The sequence below is a fragment of the Ailuropoda melanoleuca genome, chromosome 2, assembly GCF_002007445.2.
Source record: "Ailuropoda melanoleuca isolate Jingjing chromosome 2, ASM200744v2, whole genome shotgun sequence".
NCBI classification, from domain to species: domain Eukaryota; kingdom Metazoa; phylum Chordata; class Mammalia; order Carnivora; family Ursidae; genus Ailuropoda; species Ailuropoda melanoleuca.
Window position 1 is genome coordinate 85,530,499 of NC_048219.1, and position 17,927 is coordinate 85,548,425.

Below are 17,927 nucleotides of genomic sequence, written 5' to 3' on the forward strand. Positions count from 1 at the left end.
CTGTTGCCTTATGAAATGGTCCATCCTAGGACTGACACCTGTAATTCATAGAACATTTATGTACGGCAGAAATCTCAGCATGCAATGAATATCCATGTGCTCTCCCACACTCCCAGTCTCCCATTGAGTCAGACTGACACCATTTTACTAATTCTGGCCAACGTACTATGAGCAATAAGGATGGGTGTCATGTCCAGACTGAGGTAGGGAGAGCTACTCCATGACCCTACAAGTCTGTCCCTCCTCCTCTGTTGTGGAGGCCTTGGAGGCCAAGTGCTTGCCACCTCGTATCTCAGAGACACTCAAGACTTCAAGTGACAAAAAAAACCCATTGGTGTGTGAAGCCACTGAGATCTGAGGTTTAATTGCTACCACCAGAATTGGAGCTTATCCTAAACAGTAAAATTATTAAAAGGAACTAATAATGAATAAAAATCACCTCTACTTCTCTTTCAACTATTGATTTCTAAAGCAGAGAACAAATCCCCTTTTCACAGGACAAACCTTTAAATATTTAAAGGCTGTTTCTCTTGAGTTTTCTCTTCCCCTTTAACCTCATTGCTTGATAACTATCCTATTACTGGGGCCCTCTCTCCTATTTTAATTTAGCCAAACCCTGAACTCAAGGAAGATAAATTTTCAAAGTTCACTGGCACAAAGGTCTAAGAAAGTGTAAATACTTCCCTGACATTCTATTCTCTTCAACACTGAGATGAATTTCTCATCATTGTGGACGGCCTCAGCTTTTTTCTTTTTACAGGCTGCTCAGAACGGTTATAACTACACCTCTTCTAAGAAACAATACTCCAAGCTCTCTCCAGGAGATTGTTTGGAGGCAGGGGCAATGCCCACGGTGGACTGATGACCCATCATTCAGTCTAGGGCTGGGCTCTGTAAGCTTTACTGCAATTCTTACTTACAGCCTTAGGCCACTCGCTTCCTCCCCTGGGCTTATGAAAATAGGCAAATGTTTTCATTTCATTCATTCCTCCACCTTATGGAGGCAATACTTGGCAAGTTTAAAAAAACACACAAGCTAGTAAATGTGAATTGTTTACTCAAGAGACCACTAGTTATTTTCCCTTGAAGCACCAAGAAATCTTGCTAACCAGGCTAATTTTGTTGCAACACTGCATCATTTCCACATTCTGTGTTTCATGGAACATAAGATGTCAACAACAGCCAGACAGAACGGAGAACATGAGTCAGAACATCAGAGTTAGGCAAGAGACGAGAGAATGAAATGGCCTGAGTTACCAGAATCCAGAACTAAATGGTTAATTTTTTAAAACCTCCTCCACACTAAAAATGGATTTATAACTGAAGAAAATGCCCTAGATGGAGACAGGCAGGGCTGACATCATACCTCGAGTGCCTGGTGGACAGGAGCACTTGAAGTGGTTCACAAGGTCGACACAGGTGCCCCCGTTCTGGCATGGCTGATTCTGGCACTCATCTACTTCATACTCGCAATTGACGCCCTGATATCCTGGGACACACTGACAGGAACAAGCAAAAAGGAAGAAACATTGGACCATTGTTGGAAACAGACCACCAGAGCAAATGAGATCTGAAGGTTGCTGCATACCTCTGCCCACCCCCTGCCCCCATCCAGCTCTTATATGCTTCTCCAGCACCATCACACGCTCTACCAATCATCCTGCGCACGGCCAGCTTGCAGCCTGCTGACATTAACATCTTCCAGCTGAAAAGCCACTTTATAACAAAGGCAAGGACTCAACATTCTGAGGGATATTTCAGAGTTGATGCCTGTGCAAAACTTGCATTGCTCCTCAATGCAGGTTTTCCCATCTTTAAAATATGCATTCCTTGGTATGCAATGAGGACCCTATGACTCAGTTCAAAGGTATGTGTGGATAGCAGGAAACACACTGCATTTATTGATCTCTACACTCAGGAAACTGCACATATGTATGAGAAACTGGTTGAGATGGGGGAGGGGTGTGTTAGCTAAGGTGGTAGATGTAGCTGTTTGAGGGATTTCAGGGCTGATCAAGGAAAAAGACCCTGACCATGAAGTGGCTTTATAGGGCAATGCTTTGACAGGTTTGCATGTGAGGGCGTCCCTCAGCATGAGACTGTCCAGAGCAGAGAGGAAGGTAAGGAGAGGAGGGCAAATGAATTCCAAGGGAAGGGGGTAACAGAGAGGAGGCTTACATGTTTGGTGCAGCCAGGCCACAGTCTCTGTGTCAGAGAGCTCTGAAGGGCAGCACTGGCTTGGGGTCTTTATGTCCTGGGGCTTACCTATGGATTGCCGATATTGGGTATAGCTTTGCAGAATATGCAAAGAAGAAAGGCTCTACATGGCTAAAAATCTGCTTTATTAGGGCTATTTTTAGAACAACTGGATGTGTAAAAATTTGAGTTTGGCACTGGTGGCTTTTGAACTAACAGGTCCCAGCCCACTGTGAAGGAATAACTGCGGGGCCAACATAAAGAGGCCATCTTTAGCTCCTTCATGAGAAGTAAAGCTTTTCTCAATGTTCCTTGGTGGCTTGAATTGCTGTGAAATCCAAATCCCTGGTGTTTTGTTAACATCTTGCACTACCCATCATCAGCCCATCAGGAAGACAGTGATATGTTCATTGAGACACAACACTTCCTCAAATATATACACGTCATACTTAGTGTGATGCTACACGGAACAGGCTAAGCAACCTTGGGACACACCTCAAAGTGGCTTCTCCTATCTCAGCTGCTATTCAGGGAAGTCCCAGGGGCCACTGAACCGCTGGCCTGTGAAATGCACTCTGGCAGTGAATGCTGGCTCTGAATCCGGAGGCAACTCTATGCAAGTGAGATGGTTCCAGACCTCTATAAAAATACCTTACTGGAGCCACGTTAACTTATTACACAAGGAGACTGAAGCCAGTGGTGATTGGTAAACAATATAATAGTGATTGGTTAAAACAAAAATCTATAAATTATAAAAATAAGTCATAAGCAGCTAACTTCAGTACGCTAGTGCTCACAATAGTTGCACCATCATCGGGAGGTCTCTGACCCCTGCCCGCTCAGCTTACCTCACATCTGTACCCGCCGATGAAGTCCCTGCAGGTGGCTCCGTGCTGGCAGGGGTTGGATGAGCACTCATCAAGCTGCTCCTCACAGTAGCTCCCAGTGTAGCCCAGGGGGCACTGGCAGTGATGTGAGTTGCCAGCATTGATGCAGACGCCGGAGTGCTGGCACAGGCGGTCAGTGGACACCCCTAGGAAACCAAGTACAAGAAGAAACATCACAGAAGAGCACACAATGTGTCAGGTTCAGACCAACTAATTATAGTCTTATCTAGTTCATGGCCCTTACCACCAGATTTATATTGAAAATAAACCAGCCCTGGGGTGCCTGGGTGGCTCAGTGAAGCGTCCGACTCTTGACTTCGGCTCAGGTAGCGATCTCAGGGTTGTGGGATAGAGACCCCATGTTGGGCTCCATGCTGAGCGTGGAGTCTGCTTGAGATTCTCCCTCTCTCTGTCCACCCTCCCCTTCCTATCCACTGCTCTCTCACTCTCTCTTTCTAAAATAAATAAATAAATCTTTAAAAAGAAAAGAAAAGAAATAAGTGCTAAAAGTGGACTATACCCTCATTTCATTTTACATACATTTCTTTTTTAGAATCTCTAAGCCTGTGCCTCTGCCTTTTCACCTTCCATCTCAGACCTTTCTGTAGAGCCTTGACCACCCACCACTGTCCGCTCTTCCCAGGGTAACAATACCTGCCCCTAAAATGCTGCTAGTTGGCCGATACTTTGGGGAGTGACCCTGGAGCCTGAGGGGGCAGAGCTCACCTCTGTGGAAGGCCGCCACCTCACAGGATACATTGGGCACATCACAGTAAGCACCAGCCCATCCGGATGGACACAGGCACCGGGACTCTGCTTTTTCCTGAATGCAGGTACCTTTGTTCTTACATGGAGACCGACTACAGAGATTCACCAGGGTCTGAAACAGAAGGATACACCCAACATCCACATATCAAAAAAGAAGAAAATAAGTCACACTGCTTTTTAAGAATCAAAGGAAAGCACACTAATTAAAAAAAAAAAAAAAAAGAGCCCTCAGCCAAGTCTTAAAACAGTCCAATGTTCTCAGGTAATTCAATCATTTAATATAGTCTAATTCTTCTTAGCTCTGCTATTTAAAAAGTTCTTACCAAAGAAGTTTAAGAATTTGAGGGAGCCTAATAGTTTAAGTTATTCCCTATGTTATGATTATGTCCAGATCTGTGGCCACCCTGTACAGACAGAAAGAAAGAAATTACAGCTGTCAGGACCATAACATCTGTGCTAATTCTGTGGGAGAAATCCACATGGGTCTCAATCAAATCTGTCCATAGTAAATATGAGTAAAAGGACTGAAAGCCTGTCAATAAACCTAAAAGCTGTCACAGAGCTTATTTAGAGGGGAGAAAATGAGGCTTATGAAAACCATGAGGCAGAGAATATGAGCAGACTAGTCCCTTTCTCCATAACTCGCATGTGGTGATCTGACCTCCAGGAGAGCAAGGTCACACTCATGGAGTGTTTGTGAAAGAAGGGGTCAGGGGCTATGTGTGGAGCACTCCCTGGTACCTGTAACCTCACACTGTGAAAATGAGCAAGAGCCCAAGGAAGAATAAACTTCTGATCCAGAATCAGCATCAAGCTGTTTAATATGCAGAGGTAAGTATTTGAACGTCCAATATAACCAAAGCCTAACTGAAGTGCACCTCGTAACGCTAGTTAAATTTGGCCACTTAGTCCTAAATTCTTTGGAATTCTGTTATTCTATCATTCTATCATTGTTTAAGAGGTAAAAATAGCATAAAATTAAATACAATGTGGGTGCCTGGATGGCTCAGTCAGCATCTGACTTCAGCTCAGGTCATGACCTCAGGGTCCTGGGATCAATCCCTGCATCCGGCTCCATGTCAGGCTCTGCACTCAGCGGGGAGTCTGCTTGTCCCTCTGTCCCTCCCCTCACTTGTTCGTTCTATGTCAAATAAATTTAAAAAGTAAAAATAAATAAATACAATGCTGTTTGGTACGCAACCTTGGAAAGGTTTCTTTGCCCCCTTCGGGACTCAGTTTCTTCTTTCATGAAATGAAAGGCTGCCCTCATTGGCTCTGAGGGTCTATAAAAATGCATATTCACATATTTGAATTTAAAAGACATGTAACTAGCTTCGTTTTGAGAATGTTACAACACTGTAAGACATAATAATAATTATTATATTCCCCTTAGATACTGTATCTGAGCTTTAAAGACTTTACTTAGACTGTTCTTTATTTCCCTTTTTGTATTTCCAACATAAATACCGCTTATGCACTTATTTCCCACATGTATTTCTCTGCAGTTCTTGGTTAGCTTGTTATAATCATCTCATGCTTGTTAATCTGTATAATCTTGCCAGTGTCACCATTTTGGAATCTGCCAGCTATTAAGAAGTTATGCAGATTTATCTCAAGAGACCTCTCCCCTGAGAGCCAGAATTTTCCTTTTTAGGAGGGGCTCATTTTGCTCAGAAGAGAAATAAGTGTAATATTCAGCTACTCTGTGGGAGCTGAATGGGCTGAAATTTAATTACCTGACAGTTTTTCCCAGTGTAGCCCAAGGGGCAGGTGCAGCGGTAGGTACCCAGGCCATCGACACATATTCCTTCATTTAGGCATGGATGAGAGTTGCATTCATTGATCTCATGGAGGCAGAAGGGGCCAGTGAAGCCCACAGGGCACAAGCAAGAGAAGGAGTTAATCCCGTCGACACAGGTGCCACCATTGAAACAGGAGCTGAGAAGCAGAGAAAGCAATGCCAGCTAAGTAATCTGGTTCCTCTGACCTGCTATTTAAAAGTACGGATCCTAGAATCTAGTTACAGAGGCAGACACTCCTGAACGTCTTAAATTCCTAGATCTAATAAATTTTCTTTTTCCAAATTAGACTGGGTGTCAATCAGCCTGAGTCCCAGCTTCATTTCTACAACCAAAAAGGTTACAGGAGTATATAAAAGGCTGAGTTTATTAGAGATTCCCAGAGAAAGCGAAGGTTTCCAGGTTTTACCCAGTCCTGTAGTTTTCCATGTATCACATTTCATTTTACCCCTAAGTCAATTTAATTTATAAGGAAAGTGCTAAATAAGTAGCTCTTGACTCTAGGTTTCTTTCTGAAAGAGAAACAGAACAAACTTTTTGGAAAAAAAAAAAACCACCTAGAAATTACCATAGAGTGATGACAAATCTGCAAAAAAATAGGAATTTTTAAAATGTCAAAGGAAATGAACAAGGGACCAAGAGGAGAATGGAACAGAATTATAAGTCTTCCTTTTCCCTAAACATTAGAAATAAATGATGGTCCATCCCACTAAGCTTTACAACCTCTCACCTTTGACCTGCTAACCATACATCTACAGAGAATCAGGAAGTAGGCAATAGAAGATGATGGAATGGGACCCAGGTGGACCCTTACCCTTGCCCTATAACCCCAGCATTGTGCTCTGTAGTTTTCCCTCCTTTCTCCCTTTTTCCCATAAGACACTTGTGGCTGAGAATATGGGTTGCTCACCTCTCAGTGCACTCGTCGATGTTGTTCTCACAGTGGACTCCATCAAATCCCGATTGGCACTTGCAAGTGTAACTGTTGACATAGTCAGAGCAGGTCCCTCCATTCTTACAGGGTTCACTCAGACACTCATTCATGTCTGTCTGACACTTATCCCCAATAAAGCCAGGATGGCACAGGCAGGAGAAAGTATTCACTCCATCTACACAGGAACCTCCATTCTGGCAAGGATCTAAGTCATTACACACAAGAATTAGAGCTCTGAACTATAGCATCAATTTAATCTTAGACCTATAAAGGTGAGTGACCTGAACTGAGTCAGACTAAGAACAGTAACAATTCCAACTTTTCTCTACTTGTACTTTACATCTATTTTGCCTTGACTCCTCCATTTACGAAAATAAATGCAATAACACTTGCCTGAGATTAACCTGTTTGATAATTGGAATGAATTATGCATACACCACTAGCAGTTTTGCAAAATTAAGAGTCCTAAAACTTACAGTGGTCCCCCACATTTGCTAATCAAATATGTGCTCCCAATACACAGAATCTCAAAAATATCAATAAAGATTTTCAAAAGGTGTATGTGGTGATGGGAGTGGGTAACATAGGATAGAACATATACCAAGCAGCCCTCTGTGCTGATCTGTCTTTCCTATCTTTTCCCTCCCTTCATCTTTCATTTCCTTTCCTTCCCTCTTCTCTTTCTTGTTTGTTTTTGTTTTCTAGATTTAGGCAGAATCAGGAAACATTTAAAAAAACTTTATATATCACACAGCTCAATCTTAGAACACTTCAGGCTCACAGCAATTAATCAACAAATTTTAAGCTACTACTATGGCACAGTCCTCTGAAATATAGATGACATATAAGTCAGAACAAGAAAAATAAGAGTTAGCTCCTGCTCTTAAGGACCTTAAAATATAATTGCAAAGACAGCTCATCTACATAAAAAGAGAACTAAACATCAGGCGGGTAATGTAGCCCCATTTGATAAGAGGCTTATTGAAAACCTATTAGGCTAATTCCACTCTAAGGCTCATCTGCAATCTTTACTGGAAAAATTGTAAAAATCATATTATCCGTTCTTATCCACAGTGCATAGCACACTGTAATTTCCATAGCATCTTTCAGGAAACTCACCATAACTTACTGAATTGTTTTAAATTAATTATAAATATTGCTAGCTTTACTTCCAATAGGAAAAATTTTAAATACTGAAAATTTTGGCTGATAAAATAATTAGCATGGAAAAGAAATCCAAATAATTTGATCCTACTCCCTTAAATTTCTCCATCAACTGCTGTGGACATATTTTTCCTCACTATTTGCTATACAATGTTGAATTTGTCTGCATATCTTTCTGTGCCAATAGACTATACAAATGTAAACACTGGGTTTTATCTACCTTGGCAATGCCAGGACCTAGTCTGGTACCATCCATATGGTGATCTGAAATTATGTATGCTGTGAATTAGGTGCCATTATACCTAACACAGTGTGATAACCTTGTTTGAAGTTTAATGATTTAATAACCACACGAGTAACTGAGTACTGATAAGCACTGAGTACTGATAAGTAACTGAGTATATTACATGCATGTGATGACACTACCAAAGCTGGGGAAAGAACCACCAGAAAGACGTAGGCAGAACAATCCCAAGAGTTTACACTAGGCTGAGAATAGCTCATGTTCATGACAGTCAAAATGAAAAGACGCCCTAACTAAACACTAAGTAGGATCCTCAGAGAGCACTATCTCAATAGTGAGCCGTTTTAGTCCTACACCAAAGGCTGTTGTGGACCTAACAAACCCTGCAGAAAAGACCCAAAGGATCAAACTGTTTCCAAATGATCCATAAATAAAGCCTGAATATATTCTAAAGATTTTTTTAAAAGTCTAGCATCCAATAAAAAATTACCAGGTAGGCAAAGAAGCAAGAAATGTAACTCAGGATAAAGATAAAAGTCAACAATAGAAACAGACCCAGGAATTTCCCATATGATAGAACTAATGTGAGGACAATAAAACAACTATGATAAATACACTCTGTATGTTCAAGGAGAAGAAAGTATGAACATGACAAGGAGAGAGATAAAGGCATAAGAAAGACTCAAACTTCTAGAGATAAAAATACAATGAAGAGAAAAAAATATACTGGATGGGATTAACAGCAAACAAAACACAACAGAGAAAATGACTAGTGAACTTGAAGATATATCAAAATATCTTCAAATAATAAAATTATATAAAATGAAGCACTGAGGATAAAAGAACTCTAAAAAATAAATAAAACAGAGTATTGATGAACAGAGAGACAACTTCAAGCAACCTAAAAGATGTATGATGAAAGTTGTAAAGGGGAGCAAAGAGGTTTCAAAAAAACAGTGCTTGAATATTTTCCAAATTTGGACCCATATATCCAAAAAGGTCAATGAACCCCCCCAAAAAGAAACATGAAGAACAACAAAGGGCATTATAGTCAAATTGCTAAAAATCAGTGGAAAGAAAATATCTTTAAAAATAGCCAAAGGAGATAAAATAACATATAAAGAAACAAATATAAGAATTATTGCAGATTGCTCCTCAGAAATAATGCAAGGTAGAAAACAATGGAAGTGCTGGAGGGAAAAGTCAACCTATAATTCTACTCTGTATGAAAATATCTTTGAAAACTAAGGCAAAATAAAAATCTTTTCGGACACAGAAAAGCAGAAAGAATTAATCACTAGGAGATAAGCACTACAAGAATTATTAAAGGAATTTCTTCAGGTTGAAGGAAAATGATACTTGACAGAAATGCAGATCTACGCAAAAGAATGAAAAACACTAGAAACTATAAATATGTTGTCAAGTATAAAGACTATTAATTTATTTTTACATATCTTGAAAAATTATTGACCATTTGAAGCAAAAATAATATTTTGGGGGGTTTATGATACATATATGACAACAACAGAACAGAGGGCAGGAGTGAAAATATAAGTATACAGTTATAAGGTTTTTATGTACTATACAAAGTAGTATGGTTGAAGATAATGAGTAAAAGTTGTATACTCCAAACCCAAAACCACCGCCACCACAAAAAAAAAAAAAAAAGATATGGCTAATATGCCAGTGAAGAAATAAAATATAATCATAAAAATGCTCAATAATTCCAAAAGAAGGCAAAAAAGGAGAGGGAAAAGGAAAGAGAAGGAAAAAGATAAAGTAAAATGCAAGATGGCAAATACTGATCTCAGTCATATCGCCATCAACCATTAAACTTAAATGGCATGAACACCTCAATCAGAAGTTAGGCACTGTCATATCAGAGAGAAAAAGCAAGACTCAATATATGGTCTCTATAAGAAACATACTTTAAAGACAGATAAACCAAAAGTAAAAGGATGGAAAAAATACCTAACAATAATCAACAGAAAGGGAGGGTAGTTACATTAATATCAAACAAAAGAGACTTCAGAACAAGAAATATTACAAGGGTTAAACAAGGTCATTTCATGACAAAGGACTCAATTCTTCAAGAGACCATAACAATCTTAAATGTTTATGTACTTAAAATCAGAGCTTCAAAATACATTAAGCAAAAACTGATAGAATTACAAGAAGAAATAGACAAATGCGCAGTAATAGTGAGAGATTTCAATATCACTGTCAATATTTTATAGAATAAGCAGAAAGAAAATCAGGGAAGACCTAAAAATACTGTTAACCAATCTGAATTAGTAACATTTATAGAACACACCAAAAAAAGCAGCAAAACAGACATTCTTTTCAAGTGCACACAGAACATTTACCAAAACAGACCACAGACTAGGCCATAAGACATGATTTAATACAATTAAAATAAACCAAATGATGCAAATTATGTTTTCTGATCACAATGGAATTAAACTAGATATGAATAACAAAAACTATCTGGAAGGAATCAGCAACAAAAGATATTTGGAATTAGCAACAACAGAGATGGAGCTAGAGAGTATAATGCTAACCAAAATAAGTTAGAGACAAATACCATATGATTTCACTAAAATGTGTAATTTAAGAAAATAAATGAATGAGCAAAGGGAAAAGAGAAAGAGAGAGGGAGAGGGAGAAAGAGAGAGAAAGAAACCAAGAAACAGACTCAACTATAGAGAATAAACTGATGGTTACCAGAGGGGAGGTGGGTGGGGGGATGGGTGAAATAGGTGACGGGGATTAAAGAGTACATTTATGATAAGCACTGAGTGATATGTAGAATTGCTGAAACACTATATTGTACAACTGAAACTAATAGGACACTGTATGTTAACTATATTGGAATTAAGATTTAAAAATTAATAAAAAAGATATTTGGAATTAAAGAACACACTTCTAAATAATCTATGAGTCAAAGAACAAATCAAAATGGAAATTAGAAAGTATTCTGAGCTTGAAAAAAAAGCATGATATATCAAAATTTGTGAAATACAGCTAAATCAGTGTTTTGAGGGAAAAATATATGTCACTAAATGTTTATCATGTTAGAAAAGTAGAAAGAAATAAAATTAATGGTCTAAGCATCCATCTTAAACTAGAAAAGGAAGGGCAAGCTTGATCCAAACTAGGAAGAATAAACAGCAGAAATCAATGAAGTAGAAAACAGTAAACCAGCTGTGAAAAATCATGAAACTAAAAATGGGTTCACTAAAAAGATTACTAAAATCAATAACCTTCTACCAAGAGCAATCACAAAGAAAAGAGAGAAGATGTAAATTACCAATATCTGAAATCAGTGAAGGGAAATCACGACAGATCTTAGAAACATTCAAAGTACAATAACGGAATATTATGAATGCCAATAATTCTGACAACATAGAAAAAGTAAAACACATTCCTTGAAAGATACAAGTTACCGAAGCTCAATAAAAAAGAAATAGATACCCTGAATAACTGTATCTACTAAAGACATTAAATTTACAGTTAAAACCTTCTAAGAAAAGAAAGTTCCAGACCTAGATGTTTAGTAGATGTAATACCAACTGTACACAAACTCTTTCAGTAAACAGAAAGGAAACAATTACCAATTGGTTCTGAGGCTGGCATTGCCCTCTTACCAAAACCATACAAATATAGCACAAGAAAGTTGGGGAACAGTATCCCTCATGAACATAGATACAAAAATTCATAACAAAACACTGAAATCATATCCAATAAATATGAGAGAGATAGTACATCAAGACCAAGTAGAATTTATCCCAGGGAATTTAAGGTTGGTTAAACATTTGAAAATCAATTAACATAATTCACCTACATTAAAAAAATATGACTACCTCAACAGATAAAGAAAAATCATTTGAAAAAAATCAACATTTATTCATTATAAAAAGAAAAAAAACTCTCAGCACACCAGGAGTATATGGTAAATTCCTCAATTTGATAGACGACCAAAAAAAGCCAAAAAATAAAAATAAAAAAAAAACACTAAAAAAACCCCAAACCTACAAGTAACATCACATTTAGTGGCAAAAGACTACATACATGCTTCCCGCCCCGCCCCCCCGCCAGAATCAAGTACAAAGAAAGGTTTGCTTCTCTTACCATTTCTATTCTGCATTTACTATGTCTTAGATGGTATAATAATGCAAGAAAAATAAAATACATAGATTGAAAAAGAAATAAAATGTATATGGCTGTACTTATTTAGAGATAACATGATTATCTGTAAAAAACACAAATTCCTGAAAATGTAAACTAAACTAGAAGCTAAACTAATCTAGAATTAATACGTGAGGTTAGCAAGATTACCACACAAAATTACTCTTTAAAACCTTTAAAACTGACACTACATGTAAAAATTAACTCAAAATAGATTGTGGACTTAAAAGGTCAGTGCTAAAAGTATAAAACCTTTAGAAGAAATCAAAGGAACTTGGGTTAGGCAAAGGTTTGTTAAACAACATTTAAGAAAGATGAACTCTGAAGATTATATTGAACTTCATCAAAATTAAAGTCGTCTTCTTCAAAAGAAAGTCAAAACATAAGCTATAATTGGGAGAAGATAATTGTAAGGCAAATATCTGACAAAGAACTTGTATCTAGAATATAAAGAACTCTTTCAACTCAATAATAAGACGAACAATCCAATTTTTCAAGTGAACAGAAATTTTGGATAGACAGCATAGCAGGTAATATAGATGGCTGACCAATAAGCACATGAAAAGATGCTCATAATCATTAATAAGCAGGGAAATTCAAGTTAAAACCATTGTGAAATACCACATACAGCCACAGGAAAGGCTAAAATTAAGGGCAATCACATCCAAGTGTTCTTGAGGATGTGGTTCAACTGGAACTCTCAAACAGTGCTTGTGGGGACAAAAGTGGTATAACCACCTTGGAAAACATTTTGGCAATTTTGTGAAACATATACCTACCACATAATTCATCTAATTCCACTCCTAGATATTTACTCAAGAGAAATAAAATCACATGTCTACACAGACTCACTCATAGCAGTTTTATTTATAATATCCCAAAACCTAAAAAAAGCTAAGTGTCCCACTAGTGAATTACAGGACATCCAAATAATGGAATACTACTTAGCAATAAAATAGAATGAATTATTAATACATGTAACATAGCCAAGTCTCAAATAATATGCTAAATGACAGAAGTCATATTCCCTCTCCCAAAAAAAGTTTGCATGAGATGATTCCATTTATGCAAAATTATAAAAAATGCAAATAAATCTGTAGCAACAGGGGTAGATCCCTAGTTGCCTAGGACAAGGAAGGGGAAAGGAGGGGAAATTACAAAAGAAAATATATTTAGGGGGATGGATATGTTCATTATTTTTAGAGATGGTTTCAGTTTTCAAATGTCAAAATTTATTGAATTATACATTTAAAATATTGGTAGTATACTTTATATTAATTATACCTCAATAGATCTGCTTGAAAATAAAAACTATCATAGCATTGTCCCCACTTTGTCAGTATATAAAATCAGTAAGGGAATGCTTAAAGAGATTCTACTGACTCACCTCCTAAAGCCACTACCTTTGAAAGAAGATTTTAAAAATCCTAATATTAAAGACACGTGATAAACTATTGGGATGGCCAGTCTCAGCGCTGAGAGGCAACTGCCTTGATGGGGCTCTGCTCTGCTCCCTGTGCACCTCAGGGGGCTTACGAGTTGGCTGGCATACTCACTGGCAAGGCAGTCATCGATGTCCTCCTCACAGTCCATACCACTGAAGCCTGGAGGACACTCGCACATATAGCTGCCCTGGGTGTTATGGCAGAGACCGTGGTTCATGCAGGGCTTGGAGACACACTCATCAATGTCAACTGTACATCGCTGACCTAGAAATACAGGTGCAATGAATGGTCCTGTCTTTGCAAGGTGAGTTCCACAGATGTGTATGAGGGATCCAGGCTTCAGCTGCGGTAAATGGGGATATTCTGGTTGGGCTCCTGCTTTAGGAAGTCCTGTAAGGTTTTGTGTCCCTGGCACAAAATTATTCCGGGCAAGTTTTGCCCACGTGGTAAAACTCCCTTAAAACCTCATGGTTTCAGACTCAGGCTGGACTCTTCCAGCCACTGGGGGGCCCCAAAGACATGAAAATGAACAAAGCTTTCTAAGTCATGCCAGTTAGCAGCTCCTATACAAGGCCTGTGTTCTTGATGATGGGCAGGCCTCAGAAGACCTGGGCCTTCCATGTTAATCTGATGATCTGACCACTTTGTTTAAAAGTCCTGGTTTCTCTAACTCCTGTGTTGTTACCTTGCCAGCCAGGGGCACACAGGCAGGTGTAACTCTCAAAATTTGGTGCCTCTTTGCAAACAGCAGCATTCTCACACGGGTTTGGGGAACAGGGAGCCAACACTGTCTGACAATTCTTGCCTGTAAAGAAAATGACAGAATTTAGAGAAACAGTCAAGGAAACTGAAATGTTGCAAATTCTATACCAAAGGGTGCTCTCTGAATTCAAGTCTAAGGTAGCAGTTAAGAACTCTGGAATCTGAGAGACCTAGGTTCTTTGAGTCTTAGCTCTAACTTGATTACTAACCCTGTGACCTCAGGCAAGTTGTTTATCTGCTCTGAGCCTTCCACATAAGCAAAATAAGAACCAGGATGGTACATAACTCATAGACGCTTTTTAAGGACTAAATGAAAAAATGTTTACAAAGTCTTTATTAGCATAAAGCCTGGCGCATAGAGTGAGTGCTCAACAACTATTGGGCTGCTCTTGTCTTTATTAACATGGGTAGTTATTATCATGGATTTGGACACCTGTATCAGTCAAGCGCAACAGTTTCTGCATCTCCATGGCTAGGAGTCAGCCACTCAGAACCTCAGCCACACAGATCCTCCTTCATGTGAGCCAGGAAGAAGCAATAACACAGCCTCCTACTCCTCACAACCTCTGCTAGCCCATTCCAAAAGGCAATGGAGTTGATCAGAAGGCTATGGGAAGCAGGAAACAGTGAGGTAATGTTGATTGCCTGGTAACATGTCTCCTTATACCAATATCAACAACATGACATTGATATTTGCATACCAATATTTCTTGTCTTAGCATACTGAATATAAGCTTCCAGCACAGGGGGAAAAAAAAGGGAATGCATTTATTAAAATGAAAAGAGGTTTTTTTAAAGTCAGGTTACAACTAACTCAACTTAAAATTCTATCCTAAAATTTCATATTCAGAAAAAAAAAATTACCACAAATTTTTACCAACATACCCAACCAGTTTTTAAGGTATCTGGTCAGAATAGCAGCTCGCAAGCGAAGGCAATGTTGTTTAGTTCCCTTCCTGCTGGCAAAGCTCAATGACAGAACCCTTATCTACATTCAGCACTGAAATTTTAATCTACATAGGCTTTCAGTCTAATATAATTTCCCAAAGTTCATGCACAGTAAATTCTTTATTGGGATCCTAATCTGAAGAAAAACCAATAGCCAGCATAGAGTCAAATATTCTTAGTATCTGAAGAGCAAGAAGACAAAATAAATACTTTCACACCTACATCACATTCAGTAAGCCTATGCTATAACTGAGCATAGCGACACCTGCTTATGTCTCCCTGCAGCCATCAAGTCTCAGTCTTTCTGGCTGTGAGATGCTCTTCTTACTACCAACAAATGTGATCAGCGCTGCCATTATGAAGTGTATTTTTTAGACTTCCTTTGTCTGGAGATAGCTAGGGGTCTCCCATAACTTCAGTTTTATCTACGAGGCTGGCTAAATGCAGTTTGCCTCCATGAACATTTCTTCCAAAAAGGGGCAAAGGTAACAATGAAGCATCAAGTCTCTACGGTAACAGGGTTACGGTTTTGGCCACTCTGCCATTCTAAATAGCTGGAGTCACTAGTTAACAGCTACTACTAACAGCCCACCAGGGGAGTAAGAACTCAGCCATGCTCCTGGTGCATGCTGCATACTGGGGAAACGTGCAAAGCCATCATCCATATTTCTGTTTTGTTCTCCACAGATGAAGAAAATGGATGGTGAGGAGGTAAACCAGCCACACAAACAGAACCACACAAAACAATCACAAGACAGCAGCAAGGAGGCAGGAAAATACAAAGAAGAAACAAATGTCCAGGCACACTCCTAAAATACCACCTGAAGCAAAGAACACTTGATACGAAATGAAGTCACACCCATGTCTTCTGTGTGTGTAATCGCCGTCCAAGGGGCAATACCTCTCTGAATGAGACGTGTTACTGAATATAAGGAGAAGAAGGGCTGTTAAGAGGACAAGCTTTAGACTGAGAAGGACTTAGGGGCAAATCTACCACTTACCTATGTGACCTTTGGCAGGTAACTTCTTGCCTCAGCATAAAATGGTCGTAGGAACTTCTACTTTACAGAACTATTCTGAGTACTAATTAAGGAATCCAAAGTATACAAAGTGTCTGGCATATAGTAAATTATCAGTACATGGTGGTTGTTGTATTATTGAACTAAGACTAAGAACAGAGGCCATGACAACATTGGGTCCATTCAAATAATGAATGAAACCAGCAGCCATACATAATTTTAAAAAACATTTTAAACTCCAAAGTACAAAGAAGGCAAATGAGTTCCCCTACCAGTTGCATCTAGGGAGGCCACAGTGTTTTCTCAGAGCTCAAGATCTAGTCAGTGAGGGCAGGATGGGTGACCAGGGAGTGATTCCTCAGAGCAGCATCACTGCCCCACAGACCCTGTCTCCAAGACTCAAAAATTTAGAATGACAAGGCAAGAACACACATTCCCTCTGGTCCTTTCACCTGCAGAGCTCACCTGTGTATGGCAGCACACACTGACAAGTATAGCCACTTATGTCATCAAAGCAGGTTCCTTGGTTCAGACACGGATTTGAAGCACATTCATCAATATTCACCTGACAGTTATAGCCTGCAGACAGAAAAGGTGAAAACCCCCAGAGAAACTTTCTGTTAGCCTCCTCATTATCTAAATTACTAAGCAAACCTCTTCATGGTAAATACTTTATTTTAAAGATTTTATTTATTTACTTGAGAGAGAGAGAGAGAAAACACATGCAGGGGGAAAGGGCAGAGGGAGAGGAAGAACCAAGCTCCCCTCTGAGCAGGGAGCTAGACGTGGGGCTCAATCTCAGGACCCTGAGATCATGACCTGAGCCGAAGGCAGACGCTTAACCAAGTGAGCCACCCAGGAGCCCCTCATGGTAAATATTAACTGCTTCAGAAATTGAATTTCTTTAGGCCACTGGAACACCTGTTCATTCATTTCAGTGGCAAGCCGCTGATATACATACAGTCAGTAAAAGACAGTCAAAAAGATGAATGGAAGAAGTATATTCTAACAGTCTAAAGCTTGAATGCACCTCCAAATACAAGTAATTCCTCAACAATGGACCAAGAAGCTCATTGAGGTTAAAACTCTGCCGTTATATCTAAATATCAGCTCGTTCTATACAAAGTAGCTGGTCAGGGCCTAAAAAAAGGTATAATTTATCAGGGGATAATATTTTTTTTTAAGATTTATTCATTTATTTGAGAGAGAGAGGGAGAGTGAGCATGAGCACGGGGAGGGGCAGAGGGAGAGGGAGAGAATCTCAAGCCGACTCCCTGCTGGGTGTGGAGCCCCAATATGGGGCTCAGTCCCAGGACCCTGAGATCATGACCTGACCTGAAATCAAGAGTCGGCCGCTCAACCGACTGAGCCACCCAAGTGCCTCAAGGGATAGTATTTTTTTAATACATAATCAAAGCCTCTGGTTTATGCCCCCTCTTTCATATGCACAGTCTCTACCATTGATGTGGTAGTACTTCCTGAAGCCATAAAACTGTTTTCCCCTGATCCAAGACATGGAATCTATTCCCAGTATGAAAAAGAGAAAAGTAACGAAGCATTAATGGGACAGGAC

The 17,927-nt window shown here is 39.1% G+C and overlaps 1 protein-coding gene across 1 annotated transcript in view; it reads right to left on the minus strand.

Moving 5' to 3' along the window:
- The window catches only part of NOTCH2 (notch receptor 2), a 168,785-nt gene that overhangs the window by 19,182 nt on the left and 131,676 nt on the right, over positions 1 to 17,927 (minus strand). Inside the window, exons 15-22 of the mRNA XM_034654188.1 lie at positions 16,820 to 16,933; positions 14,311 to 14,430; positions 13,737 to 13,889; positions 6,561 to 6,789; positions 5,588 to 5,789; positions 3,810 to 3,963; positions 3,045 to 3,229; positions 1,367 to 1,499 (exon numbers count right to left, since the gene is read on the minus strand). Of these exons, the coding sequence (XP_034510079.1) occupies positions 1,367 to 1,499; positions 3,045 to 3,229; positions 3,810 to 3,963; positions 5,588 to 5,789; positions 6,561 to 6,789; positions 13,737 to 13,889; positions 14,311 to 14,430; positions 16,820 to 16,933 (1,290 nt within the window). The remainder of the gene's footprint in view (positions 1 to 1,366; positions 1,500 to 3,044; positions 3,230 to 3,809; positions 3,964 to 5,587; positions 5,790 to 6,560; positions 6,790 to 13,736; positions 13,890 to 14,310; positions 14,431 to 16,819; positions 16,934 to 17,927) is intronic.